The sequence below is a fragment of the Macaca fascicularis genome, chromosome 19 (genome assembly GCF_037993035.2).
Source record: "Macaca fascicularis isolate 582-1 chromosome 19, T2T-MFA8v1.1".
Lineage (NCBI taxonomy): Eukaryota > Metazoa > Chordata > Mammalia > Primates > Cercopithecidae > Macaca > Macaca fascicularis.
Window position 1 is genome coordinate 56032501 of NC_088393.1, and position 17172 is coordinate 56049672.

Genomic DNA, 17172 nt, shown 5'->3' on the forward strand with positions numbered 1-17172 from the left:
CTCACTCTGTTGCCCAGGCTGGCACAATCTTGGCTCACTGCAACCTCTGCCTCCCAGGTTCAAGTGATCCTCCTGCCTCAGACCCCCAGTAGCTGGGATTACAGGCACGTGCCGCCATGCCTGGCTAATTTTTGTATTTTTAGTTTAGTTGTATCTAGGGTTTCACCATGTTGGCCAGGCTGGTCTCGAACTCCTGACCTCAGGTGATCCACTCGCTTCTGCCTCCCAAAGTGCTGGGATTACAGGTATGAGCCACCGCACCCGGCCTCTTCTTCTTATTTTATATTGAGTTGAATATTTGACTCTAACACTTTCCTACATATACTTATCTTTAGAGACAGGATCTTGCTGTGTCACCCAGGCTGGAGTGCAGTGGTGCAATCATGGCTTACTGCAGTCTCAAGCTCCTAGGCCCAGGGGATCCCATCTCAACCTCCTAAGTAGCTGGGACTACAGGCGTGAGCCACCATGCCCATCTAACTAAAAAAAAAAATTTTGGGCCGGATGTGGTGGCTCATGACTGTAATCCCAGCACTTTCGGAGGCTGAGGCGGGTGGATCACCTGAGGTCAGGAGTTCAAGACCAGCCTGACTAACATGGAGAAACCCCGTCTCTACTAAAAATACAAAAATTAGCCGGGCATGGTGGTACATGCCTGTAATCCCAGCAACTCATGAGGCTGAGGCAGGAGAATCACTTGAACCCGGGAGGCGGAGGTTGCAGTGAGCCGAGATCTCTCCATTGCACTCCAGCCTGGGCAACAAGAGCAAAACTCTGTCTCAAAAGAAAAAAAAAAAATTTGTGTAGAGGTGGGGTCTTGCTATGTTGCCCAGGCTGGTCTCAAATTGCTGATCTCAAGTGATCCTCCCACTTTGGCCTCCCAAAGCACTGAGATTACAGGAGTGAGCCACCATACCCAGCCACTTTTCTACACATAAAACAGAAATATCATGAAGGTGCTTCATAATTGTATTACAGAGGAATTTACTCTCATAAGTACCTTTTAAAGATCTGACATTCGGCTGGGCATCGTGGCTCACGCCTATAATCCCAGCACGTTGGGAGGCTGAGGTGGGCGGATCACCTGAGGTCAGGAGTTCGAGACCATCCTGGCCAACATGGTGAAACCCCGTCTCTACTAAAAAAACAAAAATTAGCCATGCATGGTGGCGCACGCCTGTAATCCCAGCTACTCGGGAGGCTGAGGCAAGAGAATCACTTGAACCCAGGAGGCGGAGGTTGCAGTGAGCCAAGATCACATCTCAAAAACAAACAAACAAAAAAGATTTGACATTCAACTATAGCATCTACATGTTGGTTAGTTTGCTTACAAGCCCCATCATAAAAATAATTAAAGATGAATTTGAGAAAAATGAAAAAAACTTAGATGATCAGGTTCTGTTAAATTGTTACAGATATATCTTGCTTAAATTTCTGTTTATTAATTTGTAACCACCTAATTACATTAAGCACATTTGAAAGAAAAAGTTTTATCTCATGCAATATGTCAAAAGTATGATTGCCTCGATGTGTGATGGTGAATATTAGGTGTCGACTTGATTGGATTGAAGCGTGCCTAGAAAGCTGGTATTGTTTCCCGGTGTGTCTGTGAGGGTGCTGTCAGAGGAGATGAGCATTTGAGTCGGTGGACTGGGAGAGGGAGACCCACCCTCAGTGTCGCTGGGCACCCTCCAGTTGGCTGCCAGTGTGACTAGAACAAAGCAGGCAGAAGCTGGCTTGCTGGGTCGTCTGGCTTTCATCTTTCTCCCGTGCTGGATGTTTCCTGCCCTTGAACATCACATTCCAGGTTTTTTGGCCTTTGGATGCTTAGATTTACACCAGAGGCTCGCCAGGGACTCTAGGGCCTTTGGCTACAGACGAAGGCTGCACCGTGGGCTTCCCTACTTTTTTTTTTTTTTTTTTGAGATGGAGTTTTGCTCTTGTTGCCTAGCTTGGAGTGCAATGGCGCAATCTTGGTTCACTGCAATCTCCGTCTCCCGGGTTCAAGTGATTCTCCTGCCTCAGCCTCCCAAGTACCTGGGATTACAGGCACTCGTCACCACGCCCAGCTACATTTTCTATTGTTAGTAGAGATGGAGTTTCACCAGGTTGGCCAGGCTGAGGTCGAACTCCCGACCTCAGGTGATCCACCTGCCTCAGCCTCCCAAAGTGCTGGGATTACAGGCATGAGCCACTGCGCCCGGCTGGGCTTCCCTACTTTCCAGGCTTTCAGACTCGGACTGAGGCACTATTGGTTTGTTTCTTCCTCAGCTTGCAGACGGCCTATTGTAGGGCTCCACCTTGTGATCATGAAACTCCCTTTCATCTAGACGTAGGTCCTATTGGTTCTGTCCCTCTGGAGAAACCTGCCTAGTACATCAATATACCAATCATGAATAAAGTCTTCTACATGCGTTTTCCATATGCGGTCATTAACATCTGAGGTGTATTTTATCCTCACAGCACACCTCATCTTGGGCCAGGCACATCTCAAGTGCTCAAATGCCACATGTGGCCGGCAACCACAGTACTGGACACCGTAGGTCTCCGAAGTCATCTTTGATTGAAGTTTAACAAATGCTGCTGTTTTTCTTACCATTACTCTTGCTATTCTCATCATCACCAGATACGCATTGTTGTTCATCCTGAACAGCAGCTATGGACCAGGCATGGTGCCGAGGCTCTGCAGATCTCCTGTGAGCCAGATGATACGATTCCCATTTTCAGGATGAGAAAACTGAGGCTCAGAGGTTAAGCCTATCGCTTGGGGTCATGCAGCAGAGATTTGGCAGAAAAGGACTCCCAAGACCTTGATAGTTCCACCTTTATCATATTGTCTTGGGATCTTTATTTCAGCAGAAATCCTAAGACCAGAAAGCCTGGGTATTCCAAGGCCCAGGATCTAGAAAGATGGTGACAAGTGGGTTTTGGCTCATGGCACGGGGAGGAGGATGGACATTCCTAATTCATATTATAGAATGTAAACTGATAGATGTGTGTGAATATAAGTATATATATTACACATAAATATAATAGATATGTTTTACCATGATTATTTTATATATACTACTATGTATTGATATATATCATGTAATAGTTACATATTATGTACATGTATATTGTATGTGTATATATTTTTAAAGAAAATAGCTGGGCAGGGTGGCTTGTGCCTGTAATCCTAGCCTTGGGTGGTAGGAGAATTGCTTGAGGCCAGGAGTTCAAGACCAGCCTGGGCAACATAGCAAGACCCTGTCTCTAAAACAATTTAGAAAACCAACCTGGCGTGGTGGTGTGTGCCTGCGGTGCCAGCTACTTGGGAGGGTGAGGTGGGAGGATCACTTGAGCCCAGGAGGTTGAGGCTGCAGTGAGCTATGATCACACCACTGCACTCCAGCTTGGGCGTTAGGGTGAGACCCAGTCTCCAAAGGAGGGCAGGGCAGGGCAGGGCAGAGAAGGAGAGGGGAGGGGAGGAGAGGAAAGAAGAGGAAGAAAACGTTTATAAACCCCACAGTAAATGGCAGGCACTGTGCTAAACACTTCACATGTATTAACAAGTATTAATTTAAACCACAGAACAACTCCTGGGGGAGCCATCGTTAGCCCAGTTTTACAGCTGAGGAAACCAAGAGGCACAGAAGTTACATACATTGGATCAGGCCACACAGCTGGTAAGTGGCAGACTCGGGATATGAAGGCAGGGATAACGGATCCTAGTGGTCACGGTGAAGGTGCAATGTATGCTAAGGACGAATATACTTGCGTATGTTCTCACTCAGCAAACATTTATGGAGGGCCACTATCTGCCCAGGAAGCCCAGATGAGCAGGAAGACACGCCCTCGGGGCTGGAGACATGCACGCCTGGGGAAGGAGGTGCACAGGTGAGGAGCTAGACTGTCGCAGGTCAAACTGGTATGAATGGGCAGGCCAGGCGCAGAAGTGGGGAGCGTCATCTGCCAGGAAGAGGGGCCCGGGAAGGTCTGGGATGGCTTTGGATCAAAAGCTCGTTGGATGTGGCCGACTGCGGGTGCTTCGGGAGCAATGAGTGAGTTGATTTGGCTCTCAGGACTTCCCAGCCAGCACCTCCCCACCGCCCACTTTCCACTTTCCGCGTCCTCAGTTCCTCCTCAAAGTCAGCTTCACTGCAGCCCACCTCCCACCCAAGACCAGCCCCAAGGCCCTTCTCGATTACCTCGAAAGGATCTCCGGCACTGAAGTCAAAGGAGAGGATGAGGTGAACCTCCCGTGTCGGGGGCAGCACAAGTGGGAAGGGAGTGTTGATGGCTAAACCAGCATCCACCAGGTGGAGGTGCCTCCGGCTACTCATTGTCTTGTCCCGGATGCCACCTGCGGTGCCCAGGAAGAAAGAGGATCAGCTGCTTCCAGGGACTGAAAACAAGACTTGTAAATGGAAGGCAGGGAGGGGGATGGGAAGATGATTATTGTCAGTGTAGACAGCAGTCGTGAGGTTGCCCACTAGGTGCTGACTTCTGTCTCTTCCCAGATTCACATGTTGAAGCCCTGATTCATATGTTGAGGCGTGGTGCCTCACGCCTATAATCCCAGCACTTTGGGAGGCTGAGGCGGGCGGATCACTTGAGGTCAGGAGTTCAAGATCAGCCTGGCCAACATGGTGAAACCCTGTCTCTACTAAAAATACCAAGATTAGCTGGGCGTGGCGGCGTGTGCCTGTAATCCCAGCTACTCGGGAGGCTGAGGCAGGAGGATCATTTGAACCCATGAGGCGGAGGTTGCACGGAGCTGAGATCACGCCACTGCACTCCAGCCTGGGTGACAGAGCGAGACTCCATCTCCAAATAAATAATTCAAACACATGTTAAAGCCCTTACACCCAGTACCTTAGAATGTGACTGTATTTGGAGACAGGGTCTTTAAAGAAGTAATTAATAGGGTTTTTGGCGTGAAGTTCCAAACAAAGCTGCCTTCTCAGCAGCAATACGTGAGAATGTTGTTAACCCAGTATTTCTGAGACAGGTCTCGGTCAGTGTAGAAAGTTTATTTTGCCAAGGTTAAGGACGCATGCCCGTGACGCAGTCTCAGGAGGTCATGATGACATGTGCCCAAGGCGGTTGGGGCACAGCTTGGTTTCGACATTTTAGGGAGACCTGAGACGTCAATATATGTAAGATGAACACTGGTTCGGTCTGGAAAGGTGGGACAACTCAAAGCAGGGAAGGGGCTTCCAGGTCACAGGTAGATAGGAAGTAAATGGTTGCATTCTTTTTTTTTTTTTTTTTTTTTTTTTTTTTTGAGATGGAGTCTCGTTCTGTCGCCCAGGCGGGAGTGCAGTGGCGCGATCTCAGCTCACTGCAACCTCTCCCTCCCGGCTTCAAGGGATTCTCTGCCTCAGCCTCCCGAGCAGCTGGGATTACAGGCACCCGCCACCATGCTGGGCTGATTTTTGTATTTTTAGTAGAGACAGGGTTTCCCCATCTTGGCCAGGCTGGTCTTGAACTCCTGACCTGGTGATCTGCCCACCTCAGTCTCCCAAAGTGCTGGGATTACAGGCGTGAGCCATCTAGCCCGGCCAACATTCTTTCCAGTTTCTGATTAGCCTTTCCAACTGGAGGCAATCAGATATGCATTTATCTCAGTGAGCAGAGGGGTGACTTTGAATCAAATGGGAGGTAGGTTTGCCCTAAGCCGTTCCCAGCTTGACTTTTCCCTTTGGCTTGGTGATTTTGGGGTCCCAAGATTTATTTTCCTTTCACAGCATAAACCAAAAATAAAATGATAAGCACCCTCCACCACCTCAACCATCTGAATGAACCCTTCCTCTTGGCCAGGGTACTCCAAAGTTAACCTGAAAACCTAGCCCTGGCCGTGACAGGAAGGGAGGGTCAGACGTGCCTCACAACGCCCTCCTCCCTTTGGGAATTTAGGGAAAGCTGACCAGCATTTAACATCAACACAGAGCTTAAATCTGATAAGAACCATTCCCAATCTATTCTCTCTGCAGCTTGCTACCTGGAACCTCCATCTGTTACTGGAAAGGGGTCCCGATCCAGACCCCAAGAAAGGGTTCTTGGATTTCACACAAGAAAGAATTCAGGGTGAGTCCACAGAGCAAATTGAAAGCAAGTCTGTTAAGAAAGCAAAGGGGTGAAAGAACACTTACTCCACAGACAGAGTAGGGTGTTCCCGAAAGTCAGAGGAGGAATGCATCACCTCCTTCTTTTGTTACATATAGGAAAACAACAACAACAACAAAACATGGGGAGATGTGCTCTGCTAGAAGGGTTTGTGATAAAGGGTTGATTTTCATAATTACTATATTTTGGCTGGGCGCGGTGGCTCATGCCTGTAATCTCAGCATTTTGGGAGGCCGAGGCGGGTGGATCACCTGAGGTCAGCAGTTTGAGACCAGCCTGGCCAACATGGTGAAACCCTGTCTCTACTAAAAATACAAAAATTAGCAGGGTGTGGTGGCGCACGCCTGTAATCCCAGCTACTTGGGAGGCTGAGGTGGGAGAATCGCTTGAACCTGGGAGACAGAGGTTGCAGTGAGCCAAGATTGCTCCACTGCACTCCAGCCTGGGTGACAAAGAGCAAACCTCTGTCTAAAACAAGAAACAAAAAACAACAACAAAAAAAGAAAAAAACAAAAAAAACAAAACACAATTACCATATTTTGCAAGAACTTATATTATTATTTTTAAAGCAAAATTAGGAATGCTTCTGTTCTCAAGATATCAGGATATCAGGACATTCCTGGGTCTGAGTCTATTTAGTAAACATTATTAATCTGTTCCCTTAACCATAAACACCTAGGGGCTAGGAATGCCTAACTTCCTGGGGATACAGCCCAGCAAGGCTGAGCCTCATTTTTCCTAGCCCTCATTCAAGATGGAGTCACTCTGGTTCAAATGCCTCTCACACATCTGCATAACAAAACTTTGAAACATTCCAATAGAATGATAGTGCTCTTCTAAGAAGAGGGGATTAGAACATAGATACACATGAAGCAAAGACCATGCGAGGATGCAGGGAGAAGGCGCTGTCTGCAAGCTGCCGAGAGAGGCCTCAGAAGGAACCCACCCCACAGACACCTTGATTTTGGACTTCCAGCCTTGAGAATGGTGAGAAAATAAATGTCTGTTGTTTAAGTCACCCAGTCTGTGGGATTTTGTCACAGCAGCCCGAGCAGACTAGGATAGTACCGCTGGGAATGGTTCCTCTTGTCAATGAAAAGAGTCAAACTATGGAAAATATTTGAAGAGGTTTATTCTGAGCCAAATGTGAGTGACCAATGGCCCATGATGCAGTCCTCAGGAGATCCTGAGAATGTGTGGCCAAGGTGGTCGGGGCACAGCCTAGGTTTATACATTTTAGGGAGACATGAGACATCAATCAAATACATCTAAGATATACCTTGGTTCGGTCCAGAAAGGTGAGACAACTTGAAGTGGTGGAGGGGTGGAGGTGAGGGGTGAGGAGGGGTGGGGGTGCTTCCAGGTTATAGGTAGATTTAAAATTTTCTGACTGATGGCTGGGCACAGTGGCTAACACCTGTACACCTATAATCCCAGCACTTTGGGAGGCCAAGGTGGGTGGATCATCTGAGGTTAGGAGTTCGAGACCAGCCTGGCCAATGTGGTGAAACCCCATCTCCACTAAAAATACAAAAATTAGCTGAGCATGGTGATAGGTGCCTGTAATCCCAGCTACTCAGGAGGCTGAGGCAGGAGAATCGCTTGAACCCAGGAGGTGGAGGTTGCAGTGAGCCAAGATAGTGCCACTATACTGCAGCCTGGGTGACAGAGTGAAACTCCATCACTAAACAAATAAATAAATAAATAAATGGAAAATAAAAATATATGATTGGCTATTGGTTTAAAGAGTTATTAGCAATAGAAAGGAATGTCTGGGTTATGACAAGGGGTCGTGGAGACCGAAGTTTTATCACGCAGATGAAGCCTCCAGGTAGCAGGCTTCAGAGACAACAGAATGTAAATGTTTCTTATCAGACTTAAAATCTGTGTTGAGATAGCTCACATCTGTAATCCCAACACTTTGGGAGGCCAAGGTGGGTAGATCACGAGGTCAGGAGTTCGAGACCAGCCTGACCAACAAGGAGAAATCCTGTCTCTACTAAAAATACAAAATTAGCCGGGTGTGGTGGCGCATGCCTGTAATCCCAGCTACTCGGGAGGCAGGAGAATCGCTTGAACTCGGGAGGCCTAGATTGCGGTGAGCCAAGATCATGCCATTGCACTCCAGCCTGGGCAAAAAATGCAAAACTCCATCTCAAAAAAAAAAAACAAAAATAAAAAAACTGTGTTGACATGACTGCTAGTTGGCTTTTTCTGAATTCCAAAAGAGAGGAGGGTTATAAGGAGGCATGTCCAACCCCCATTTCCCATCATGGCCTGAACCCATTTTTCAGGTTAACTTTGGAGTGCCCTGGCTGAGAGGAGAGGTCCATTCAGATGGTTGGGTGGTGCGGGGCTTAGAATTTTATTTTTGGTTTACACTCTCATATATTGCTACTGAGAAAGCAACTTCATCCACACCCTTCAGAGAGAAATTTGATGCTAAAACACTCATCGCCATGATCCAGTGACTCGACGCTTGAAAGTGTATTCCGAGGCCATAAGACCTGGCAGCTGTGTGGCATGGTGCTCAGACACAGCTCAAGTCCTGTGTTTCTGGCAGGAAGCACCCCGGGAGAGGTGAGCAGGACTGACATCCAGCCAGGGTTCCCTTCCCAGGCCACACACAGCCCTGGCCAAGGGGGCACATTTTAGAATTCACCACCCTGGGAGATGCACCTTTTCCTGACTTGCACAAGGGCAACAGGGCCACGAACATAAAGATGTTCACTATAGTCTTGTAACAAAAGAGTGGGGAAGGCTAGGTGTGGGGTGGCTCACACCTGTAATCCCAGCACTTTGGGAGGCCGAGGTTGGAGGCTGGCTTGAGCCCAGGAGTTCAAGATCAGTCTGGGCAACATAGTGAGACCCCATCTCTATGGAAAATAAAAACAAAAATTAGCCGGGCATGATGCTGTGTGCCTGTGCTCCCAGCTACTCGGGAGGCTGAAATGGGAGGATTGCTTGAGCTGGGAAGGCCGAGGCTGCAGTGAGCCATGATTGCACCACTGCATTCCCAACCTGGGAAACAGAGCAAGACACACACACACGAGTGATCTCCACCAGCAATGAACATTGCAGCTTATGGAGACTATTAAATGGCCTTAGTGTGAGTTCCCAGGAGCCTGACATCAATTCCGCCCGAATGACAGGGTCAGCCCCATGAAGGGAAAACCCATACAAGTGTTTCTTTTTGTTTGTTTGTTTTAAGATAGAGTCTCTCTCTGTCGCCAGGCTGGAGTGCAGTGGGATGATCTCGGCTCACTGCAACCTCTGCCTCCTGGATTCAGACGACTCTCCTGCCTCAGCCTCCCGAGTAGCTGGGACTACAGGCACCCGCCACCATGTCCGGCTAATTTTTGTATTTTTAGTAGAGTCAGGGTTTTACCACGTTGGCCAAGCTGGTCTTGAACTCCTGACCTCAAGTGATCCACCCACCTCGGCCTCCCAAACTGCTGGGATTACAGGTGTGAGCCACTGTGCTGGCTCATAGAAGTGTTTTTTTAAAGACCAGGTCCTAGGACTAGCTGACAAGAAATTAGGGTTTTTGCATTTTTGCAAAACCAGAGAAAACCATCAGTGAGGCTTTTCACGATGACTGGGACTCGCAGCGAGGCCACACATTTTTCAGTATGGACCACACCACCGAGCGAAGGGTCCCCTAATCAGACCCCTGGGCATGTTGACACCAGCCCGGCTCCAAAGCTCTGGTGAAGGACCAGCCTGGGATTGTTTCAGGCCCCACCCCTTCCCCTACTCCAGCCCATTCACACACACGGACAGACCAGGGCGGTGGGAGGACGGTCTTCTCACCGTGTTTGTACAGGAAGTTGTGAGTGGTTCCCCATTCCCACTTTGAAGCGCAAATGCTTGTTTTTCTCACAAAATCCAAAAAGTCACTGACTGAGCCTAGAGAAAGAAGCCGAGACAGCCAAGGTGAGTACAGGAGACTGAGTAGTTTCTGCCCCCACCAAAGTCAAACGTGGAAGCCCTCATCCCCCACGGGGTTGTATTTGGAGACAGGGCCTTTAAAGAGGTCATTCTGGGCCGGGGGCGGTGGCTCATGCCAGGAATCCCAGCGCTTTGGGAGGCCGAGGTGGACAGATCACAATGTCAAGAGATTAAGACCATCCTGGCGGACATGGTGAAACCCCGTCTCTACTAAAAATACAAAAATGAGCTGGGCGTGGTGGCGGGCGCCTGTAGTCCCAGCTACTTGGGAGGCTGAGGCAGGAGAATCACTTGAACCTGGGAGGTGGAGGCTGAAGTGAGCTGAGATCGTGCCACTGCCCTCCAGCCTGATGACAGAGCGAGACTCCGTCTTATCATCACTCATCATCACTCGCCATCAGAGAAATGCAAATCAAAACCACAATGAGATACCATCTCACACCAGTTAGAATGGCCATCATTAAAAAGTCAGGAAACAACAGGTGGAGAAACAGGAACACTTTTACACTGTTGGTGGGACTGTAAACTACTTCAACCATTGTGGAAGACAGTGTGGTGATTCCTCAAGGATCTAGATCCAGAAATACCATTTGACCCAGCCATCCCATTACTGGGGATATACCCAAAGGATTATAAATCATGCTGCTATAAAGACACATGCACACGTATGTTTATTGCAGCACTATTCACAATAGCAAAGACTTGGAACCAACCCAAATGTCCATCAATGACAGACTGGATTAAGAAAATGTGGCACATATACACCATGGAATACTATGCAGCCATAAAAAAGGATGAGTTCATGTCCTTTGTAGGGACATGGATGCAGCTGGAAACCATCATTGTCAGCAAACTATCGCAAGAACAGAAAACCAAACACCGCATGTTCTCACTCGTAGGTGGGAATTGAACAATGAGATCACTTGGACACAGGAAGGGGAACATCACACACTGGGGCCTATTGTGGGGTGGGGGAAAGGGGAAGGGATAGCATTAGGGGATATACCTAATGTAAATGATGTGTTAATGGGTGCAGCACACCAACATGGCACATGTATTCATATATAACAAACCTGCATGTTGTGCACAGGTACCCTAGAACATAAAGTAAAATAAAAAAATAAAAATAAAAAATAAAAATCTAAAAAATTTAAAAAAATTTAAAAAAAGAGAGTCATTCAGGATAACTGAGGTCATGAGAGTGGGATCCTAATTCAATAGGACTGGGGTCTTCATGAGAAGAGGAAGAGCACCAGGCGCCAGAGTAATCCCAGGACTTAGGAAGGCCAAGGTGAGAGGATCGCTTGAGCCCAGAAGTTGGAGACCAGCTTGGGCAAGATAGTAAGACCGCATCTTTACAAAAATAAAATAAAATAAAATAAAATAGGCCGGGCGCTGTGGCTCAAGCCGGTAATCCCAGCACTTTGGGAGGCCGAGGCGGGCGGATCACAAGGTCAGGAGATCGAGACCACAGTGAAACCCCGTCTCTACTAAAAATACAAAAAATTAGCCGGGCGCGGTGGCGGGCGCCTGTAGTCCCAGCTACTCAGGAGGCTGAGGCAGGAGAATGGCGGGAACCCGGGAGGCGGAGCTTGCAGTGAGCCGAGATCGCGCCACTGCACTCCAGCCTGGGCAACAGCGTGAGACTCCATCTCAAAAAAAATAAAAAAAATAAATAAATAAAATAAAATAAAATAAAAAATAAAATAAGCAAATTAGCTGGGCATATGAATGCAAGCCTGTGGTCCCAGCTATTCAGGAGGCTGAGGCAGGAGGATCACTCGAACCTGGGAGTTCAAGGCTGAAGTGAACTATGATTGTGCCACTGCACTCCAGCCTGGGGAACAGAGTGAGACATTGTATCAAAAAAAAAAAAAAACAAAAAAAAACAAAACAAAGAAAACACCAAGAATGCATGTGCACAGAGGAAAGGTCGGCTGGGAGGATGCAGTGAGAAAGCGACAGTTCATCTGCAAGCCACGGAGAGAGGCCTCAGGAGAAACCGACCCCGCTGGCACCTTGATCTTGGACTTCCTGCGTGCAGAATTGTGAGAAAATAAGGCTGGGCACAGTGACTCACACCTGTAATTCCAGCACTTTGGGAGGCCCAGGTGGGTGGGTCACTTGAGGTTAGGGGTTCGAGACCAGCTTGGACAACATGGGGAAACCCCTGTCTCAAAAAAAGAAAAAAAAAAAAAAGCCAGGCGCAGTGGCTCACGCCTGTAATCCCAGCACTTTGGGAGGCCCAAGCGGGTGGATCATGAAGTCAGGAGATCGAGACTATCCTGGCTAACACGGTGAAACCCTGTCTCTACTAAAAATACAAAAAATTAGCCGGGTGTGATGGCAGGCGCCTGCAGTCCCAGCTGTTCGGGAGGCTGAGGCAGGAGAATAGTGTGAATCCGGGAGGCGGAGCTTGCAGTGAGCAGTGATCTCGCCACTGCACTCCAGCCTGGGCGACAGAGCAAGACTCCATCTCAAAAAAAAAAAAAAAGAACCGTGAGAAAATAAAAAGCCTCTAGTTGAAGCCACCCCGCCTGTAGTATTTGCTAGGGCAGGAGAGCTGACAAATCCGGCAAGCTGGGAAAGGTTGGCATCCAGGGGCCTCAGGGTCCTGACCATCTGATCCAGCATCTATCATTGAGCCACTGGTGAGACACGACTTTGGGCCATTGGGGTGGAGGGAGTTGGCAAAGAAAAGATGGAGATTTAATGACTGTATGATCACCTGTGTGCCTGGAGAAATGAGCTTGTTTTCTTTAGGTTCATGGGGGAGGACGATGCAGAATGTTCCAGGAGCTGTTCTTTTTTTTTTTTTTTTTTTTTTTTTTTTTTTTTTGAGACGGAGTCTTGCTGTGTCTCCCAGGCTGGAGTGCAGTGGCGTGATCTCGGCTCACTGCAAGCTCCGCCTCCCGGGTTCACGCCATTCTCCCGCCTCAGCCTCCCAAGTAGCTGAGACTACAGGCGCCCGCCACCACGCCCGGCTAGTTTTTTGTATTTTTAGTAGAGACGGGGTTTCACCATGTTAGCCAGGATAGTCTCGATCTCCTGACCTCGTGATCCACCCGCCTCGGCCTCCCAAAGTGCTGGGATTACAGGCTTGAGCCACCGCGCCCGGCCCCAGGAGCTGTTCTAAAGTGCCCAGCACATTTTCCTGTGCTCCTGTCCTCAGCCCAAGGGGCTGCCAAGTCACTGAGGCGTAAATCAGGTCATCACCCCAGACTTCTGCCTCTTCCTCACCCTCACACCGGAGTATCACCAAGACCTGCCAGTTCCACCTCCTGATCATCTTTTCAGTGTCTCTGCTCCTCCCAGTCTCAGCTACCAGGACCTTATGCAGTATCTTTTCCATCCAGGATGCAACACAGCCTCCCGCTCTGATTTCTTTCTTCCTGGTTTTCCAGCCTCAATCCTCTCTGAACAGCATGGGCAGAGCGGTAAGAGAGCAAAGCTAGTAGGGAGGTGGGTGCTTGAGCTAGATGCCGATTTGAATTTGACTTCATCACTCATAGGCTGTGAGACCCTGAGCACGTTACTTTTATTTATTTATTTTTTTCTTGAGACAGAGTCTCAGACTGGAGTGCAGTGGTGCAATCTCAGCTCACTGCAACCTCCGCCTCCTGGGCTCAAGGGATTCTCCCGCCTCAGTCTCCCGAGTAGCTAGGACTACAGGCACCCACCACTATGCCTGGCTAACTATTTTTTTTTTTTTGTATTTGTAATAGAGAAGGGGTTTTGCTATGTTGGCCGGGCTGGTCTCGAACTCCTGACCTCAGGTGATCCACCCACCTTGGCCTCCCAAAGTGCTAGGATTATGAGCATGAGCCACTGCACCGGGCCCCCGAGCAAGTTACTTAACATCTCTGTTCCCATCTGTAAAACCAGGAAGAGAGTAACGCCTATCCCTTGTAGTTTTATGAGGAATAAATAAGAGTCTGCCTATAGCACTTAGGATGTTGGGAGGATGGTTTAACATGTCATCTAGGCTAGGCCACAGTAACCAGTTATTTAATCAAATGCTAGCCTAGGTGTGGCTGTGAAGGTATTTTGTAGATGTGGTTGACGGCTACAATTAGTTGACTTCAAGATTATTCTCAGTGATGTGGGTGGGCCTCATCTACTCAGTTGAAGGCTTTAAGGGCAAAACAGTTTGTAGAGAAGAAATTCTGCCCCCAGACTGGAGCATCAAATCCTGTCTCAGGAACGCATTACCATGCCCAGCTAATTTTTTACAAAAAATTTTTGTAGAGATGGGGTCTTGCTATGTTGCCCAAGCTGGTCTTGAATTCCTGGGGTCAAGTGATCTTCCTGCCTCAGCCTCCCAAAGTGCTGGGATTACAGGTGCGAGCCACTGCACCGAGCCCTCTCCATAGAAATTAGCCCAGTCGAGGATGAACTTACCTGTCTATTCTCCATCTCGTCCTCTAGACTGTGAGTCCTCCAGGCAGGCACCTGGTCTGTCATTTCCCCTTTGTCACCCCTACCCCCAGCCTGCTATTAGGAGAGTTATTATTTCATGCTAATGACTCAAGACATCCTAAATGGATGGATGGCCGGGTGGATGGATAGAGGGTGGGCGTATCAGTCCATTCTTGCATTGCTATAAAGAAGTACCCAAGGTTGGATAATTTATAAAGAAAAGAGGTTTAATTGGCTCACAGCTCTGGATGCTGTATAGGAAGCATGGTGCTGGCATCTGCTTCTGGTGGGGCCTCAGGAAGCTTCCAATCATGATGGAAGGTGAAGGGAGAGCAGGTACATCACTTGTCGGGAAGAGGAGAAGAGAGCGAGGGGGACGGTGCCACACACTTCTAAACAACTGTATCTCACATAAACTCAGAGCAAGCACTCACTAATCACCAAGAGGATGACGCTAAGCCATTCAGGAGGGATCCGTCCCCCTGATCCAATCACCTCCCACCAGGCCCCACCTCCAACACTGGGGATTACGTTTCTTTTTCTTTTAATTTAATTTAATTTTAAGTTCTGGGATACATGTGCAGGACGTGCAGATTTGTTACACAGGTAAACGTGTGCCATGGTGGTTTGCTGCACCTATCAACCCATCACCTAGGTATTAAGCCCTGCATGCATTAGCTATTTATCCTGGTGCTCTTCTTCTTCCCACCCCCACCCAACAGGCCCCAGTGTGTGCTGTTCCCCTCCCTGTGTTCATGTGTTCTCATCATTCAGCTCCCACTTATAAGTAAGAACATGTGGTGTTTGGTTTTCTGTTCCTGCATTGGTTTGCTGAGGATAATGGCTTCCAGCTCCACCCATGTCCCTGCAAAGGACATGATCTTGTTCCTTTTTCTGGCTGCATAGTATTCCATGGTGTATATGTACCACATTTTCTTTATCCAGTCTATCATTGATGGGCATTTGGGTTGATTCCATGTCTTTGCTATTGTGAATAGTGCTGCAGTGAACATACACGTGCCTGTATCTTTCTAACAGAACGATTTCTATTCCTTTGGGCATATACCCAGTAATGGGATGGCTGGGTCAAATGGTATTTCTGGATCTAGATCCTTGAGGAATTGCCACACTGTCTTCTACAATGGTTGAACTAATTTACATTGGGGGATTACATTTCAACATGAGATTTGGAAGGGAGCAAGCATCCAAACTGTACCAGCGGGACATCGGGTCATGTCCCCTGCAGGACTGGCCCACAGGGGTGGGGAAGAGCAAGAGGAGAGAGAAGGTTGGTGGCACTTACTGTTGATGACACTTATTACACTAGACACGGTACCTTTACTTTCGGGGTCCTCATCGGGCTGCTCCTGCTTTTCCAGGGAGGTCCTGGTCCAATTCTCGAGCATCTCAGTCAGCCAGTTGTAATTAGGCTCACCGCCTTCATCTACGTCAAGAAACCCAGGTGGTCTCAGATGCTGTCTAAGTACCCTGCCGAGAACACCACAGACCCTGTTCTGCCTCACCTTCTGTAATGCCCTGCAGTTCCTCCCGAGGTGACCTCCTTCTCCAGGTGACCCTCTCTCCCCTTGCCTTCTGCTGACCTCCATGTTACCTTGCTCTCTCTGACTTTCTGGCCTCTTTATTCTAGCTCCTTCACCTCTGCCTCCACCTCTACTCATCTTTTACATGCTCATCTTATTCAGGGTTTGAGGCAAAGTCTTCTCTTATTTATTTATTTATTTATTTATTTATTTATTTATTTGAGACAGAGTCTTGCTCTATTGCCCAGGCTGGAGTGCAATGGGGTAATCTCAGCTCACTGCAACCTCTGCCTCCCAGTTTCAAGCGAATCCCCTGGCTCAGCCTCTGGAGTATCTCGGACTATAGACGTGCACCACCACCAGGCCCGGCTAATTTTTGTATTTTTAGTACAGACAAGGTTTCACCATTTTGGCCAGGCTGGTCTCGAACTCCTGACCTCAAGTGATCCACCCGCCTCGGCCTCCCAAAGTGCTGGGATTACAGGCATTGAGCTACCATGCCTGGTACCCCCCCTTTTATTTTCATCCATACTCATGAATTAGATGATGCTCAACTCTCTCTCTCTCACACACACACTGATAATAGCTCTGCTCACATTTGCTGAGCTTATGATAAGCCAGGCTTATCTTGGAGCATTTTGCATAAATTCTACCCTTCAGTCTTCACCGCATTCCTTGGAGTGAGCTCTCTGAGGCTTCTTTTATAAGGGATTAATCCGAATCAAGAGGGCTCTACCCTCATGCTCTCAACACCTCCCAAAGGCCCCATCTCTTAATACCATCACCTTGGGGTTGATATTTCTTTGTTGTTGTTGAGACAAGTTCTCACTCTGTCGCCCAGGCTGGAGTGCAGTGGCACAGTCACCAGCCTACCATCCCATAACGTTCGTTAGCCATTTGTAGGTTGGAGATAGATTCTCCTTCCAGACTTTTCTATAACCAGCATATGGTGAATGCTGATGTCAAAAAACAATATTAAAGCGTGTCATGTGGCAAGAAGTTGGCTCTCTGCAACCCAGAAGCGGGTTCCCAGGAATCCAACCCTACTGATACTCTGATCTTGGACTTCCAGCCTCCAGAACTGAGAAATAAATCTCTGTAGTGGGTAAGCCAGCCAGCCTATGTATGGCACTTTGCTCTAGCAGCCTTC

The 17172-nt window shown here is 48.3% G+C and overlaps 1 protein-coding gene across 4 annotated transcripts in view; it reads right to left on the reverse strand.

Annotated features, from left to right (window-relative positions):
• LOC102142596 (calcium-binding protein 5) overlaps positions 1 to 17172 on the reverse strand; it is a 77368-nt gene that overhangs the window by 28616 nt on the left and 31580 nt on the right. For all 4 annotated transcript variants that reach the window (XM_045380873.3, XM_045380872.3, XM_045380874.2 and 1 more), the window contains exons 12-14: positions 15818 to 15925; positions 9925 to 10020; positions 4191 to 4345 (exon numbers count right to left, since the gene is read on the reverse strand). In XM_045380873.3, coding sequence (XP_045236808.2) covers positions 4191 to 4345; positions 9925 to 10020; positions 15818 to 15925 — 359 coding nt within the window. The remainder of the gene's footprint in view (positions 1 to 4190; positions 4346 to 9924; positions 10021 to 15817; positions 15926 to 17172) is intronic.